The 2,926-nt window shown below is 40.6% G+C and overlaps 1 protein-coding gene across 6 annotated transcripts in view; it reads left to right on the top strand.

The window, feature by feature from the left end:
* TATDN3 (TatD DNase domain containing 3) overlaps positions 1-2,926 on the top strand; it is a 12,766-nt gene that overhangs the window by 586 nt on the left and 9,254 nt on the right. For 3 of the 6 annotated variants that reach the window (XM_015569938.1, XM_006772916.2, XM_006772917.2), the window contains exons 2-4: positions 1,219-1,251; positions 2,140-2,213; positions 2,420-2,504. In XM_015569938.1, coding sequence (XP_015425424.1) covers positions 1,219-1,251; positions 2,140-2,213; positions 2,420-2,504 — 192 coding nt within the window. Of the gene's footprint in view, positions 1-213; positions 507-1,218; positions 1,252-2,139; positions 2,214-2,419; positions 2,505-2,926 lie in introns of those variants that run through there. The other 3 variants (XM_015569936.1, XM_015569937.1, XM_015569939.1) reach the window with 2 other exon arrangements.

Genomic DNA, 2,926 nt, shown 5'->3' on the forward strand with positions numbered 1-2,926 from the left:
GTGTAGGAGTGATGACCGCTGGCAGGTTGACCTGGCACATTCATGCTACCAAGTGCTGGATGGAGCGTGATGGGCTAGATTAGAGAGAGGCATGAAAAAGACCGAAGAGTTTTGCAGGGACAGGTGTGGTCGGTCAGTAAGGAGTTTAGGTTTCATTAAAACAACAGTGCGAATCTTGTCTTTTTTTTTTTTTTTAAGAGAATGACAAGTGATGACCGCTGGCAGGTTGACCTGGCACATTCATGCTACCAAGTGCTGGATGGAGCGTGATGGGCTAGATTAGAGAGAGGCATGAAAAAGACCGAAGAGTTTTGCAGGGACAGGTGTGGTCGGTCAGTAAGGAGTTTAGGTTTCATTAAAACAACAGTGCGAATCTTGTCTTTTTTTTTTTTTTTAAGAGAATGACAAGATCTGATACTCATTTACTAATAAAAACTTTTGCTGGTGTGTGGCAAACAGAGGAGAGTGAGGGTAGAAGCTGGAAGACCAATTTGGAAACTTCTGCAGTATGTAGACAAGAGGTGATGGTGGGTGCAGGGGAGTTTGGGAGAAGCAGATGGATTGAAGGTATATTTTAAAGGTAGGATCTATGTGCTGGGGAATTGGATGTGGAGAGGGAGGGGAAGTGAGGACTTGATGCTGTAGGGAGGACGATGGTGCTGTTTCCTGAGCTGAGGGAAGGCTGAAGGAAGAGGTTTGTTGGGGGGACTCATTAGCATAGTAATGAATGACATTTAAACCCGTGGGTAAGATCATTTCAGGTGAGTACAGAGGGAGGAGCATAGGGTCCTGAAGTCAGACAGAGGAGAAAGAGCCAGTCAAGAAGACTGAAAGGTAGCAGCCAGTAAAAGAGTGGTGTTTGCAGGGGAGCAGTGTTGCAGAAGCCAAGCGTGGAAAATATTTCTGGAAGGGAGGGGTGGATACATGAGGAGCTCCTAAATGCTGCTGAGGGGTAAGAGACAGGGAAGTGCCCTCTACAGTTGACAATAACAGTTTCTGTCTCAGTGGAGTGGAAATAGATGCCAAATGCTACTAAGAAGAAGAAAGAGGAAATGAAAGGTGGGTCCGTCAGTGTAGGTTCTTCACATTCTCCCACACTGTTCCTTGCCATCACTGTCATTCTTTACGGTGCCTCAACTACTAGTACAGTGATATACACAGCCAAAGAGCAGCGACTTATTCACCTAAAATAATTGTGATAACTTGTGCGTATTTTAGGATCTGGATGATGTGTTGGAGAAAGCCAAGAAAGTAAGTCAATATCTATAATTGTCCTTTTTTGGGTTTTTTTTAGATATGCTATATTAATGCTTCAGTAAGAATAAGTTGCATTTATTAAGTGTTTACTGTGTGACAAGTACTGACCTAAGCCCTTTCTGTACATTATTTCGTTTAATGTTTCACAACCACCTTCTGAGGAAAGCTTCTATTTTTTAGGCAACTATTGCCCATTTTGTAGATGAGGAAACTAAGGCCTAGAGACTAACTTGTACAAAAACACACCGCTAGTAAAATGATACAGACAAGATAGTCTGAATCAAAACATGTTCCCCCAGCCATCCTACTTACCAGCAATATGGAACAGATTATGCATCTGTTGGTTCTAAAATTAACATTACCCTGGGGATTTTGGAGAAATGATAAAAGTTTTGGGAATCATTTTGATTTGTTTGAGAAAAATTATTAATTTTTGGAAGTGCTTATAAAATTCATTATCACTAGCATTTCATGGTCTTCCCTCAAAGTATTAGTTTAGAAGTAGCTGCCAGTGTATTTTTATATCTAACCCTCTTGCACTATGACATTAATTAGGAGTGTGGGCTTTGGAGTTACACAGGCCTAATGATCTTAGGCAAATTATTTCACTCCATCCAGAATTTCGTCTCCTGATCTATACAATGGATTGTAGCAATGCCACCTCATAAGGTTTTGTAGATTAAACGGAGGTAATATTTATGTTCACTGAACACAGTGCCTGAAACATAGTAAGTATTCAGTGATAGCCATTATGATTATACTGACCGAGTATGGATGTGCAAGAATAACTAAAACACAGAAAACTTTATAATTCTATTTAATTATATTGGATGTATATTGCTCGAGACTCTAGCTAGTCTATTCTGTTCTTTTTTGTTTCAGGCCAATGTTACGGCTCTTGTGGTGGTCGCTGAACATTCAGGAGAATTTGAAAAGATTATGCAGCTTTCAGAAAGGTGCGACTTCTCCCTAAGAACTTAAAGAGTTGCTAATAAGGATGCAGTTATGATGTCATGTTCATGATATCAAAGATTATCCATTTTTAAAGAGAATGAGAAGGAAAATATTAACATAGCCCTAAAAAATATCTCCTACTTATTCTTTAGAGTAACATTGTCTGCTAGTCTAATATTCGGCTTCTCAATTCATTCTACACTGTTAGGTATAACGGGTTTGTCCTGCCATGCTTGGGTGTTCATCCAGTTCAAGGACTTTCACCAGAAGAACAAAGAAGTGTCACATTAAAGGTAACAGTAACAGTCAGCTAAAACAAGAACCATAGAACATGATAATACCTTTGTCTCAGTAGTCCTTCACTTTCTCATTTATAGTGTAAGGCAATAATCCAAAAGAAGGCAATGCTACCTTCTTTCCCAGAGGTGTTTGTTGCAGAATTATCTGTAATAGAGAAAAAGGGGGAATAGCTTAAGGGTTCAGAAATAAAGGAATAATTAGTTCGCTTGTAGCGTAGTAAATATAATGCATTTATTAAAAGTGAAGACTATAGCCGAAACCGGTTTGGCTCAGTGGATAGAGCGTCGGCCTGCGGACTGAAGGGTCACAGGTTCGATTCCGGTCAAGGGCATGTGCCTGGGTTGCGGGCACATCCCCAGTGGGAGGTGTGCAGGAGGCGGCTGGTCGATGTTTCTCTCTCATCGATGTTTCTCTC

This window comes from Myotis davidii, unplaced genomic scaffold (assembly GCF_000327345.1).
Source record: "Myotis davidii unplaced genomic scaffold, ASM32734v1 scaffold362, whole genome shotgun sequence".
Lineage (NCBI taxonomy): Eukaryota > Metazoa > Chordata > Mammalia > Chiroptera > Vespertilionidae > Myotis > Myotis davidii.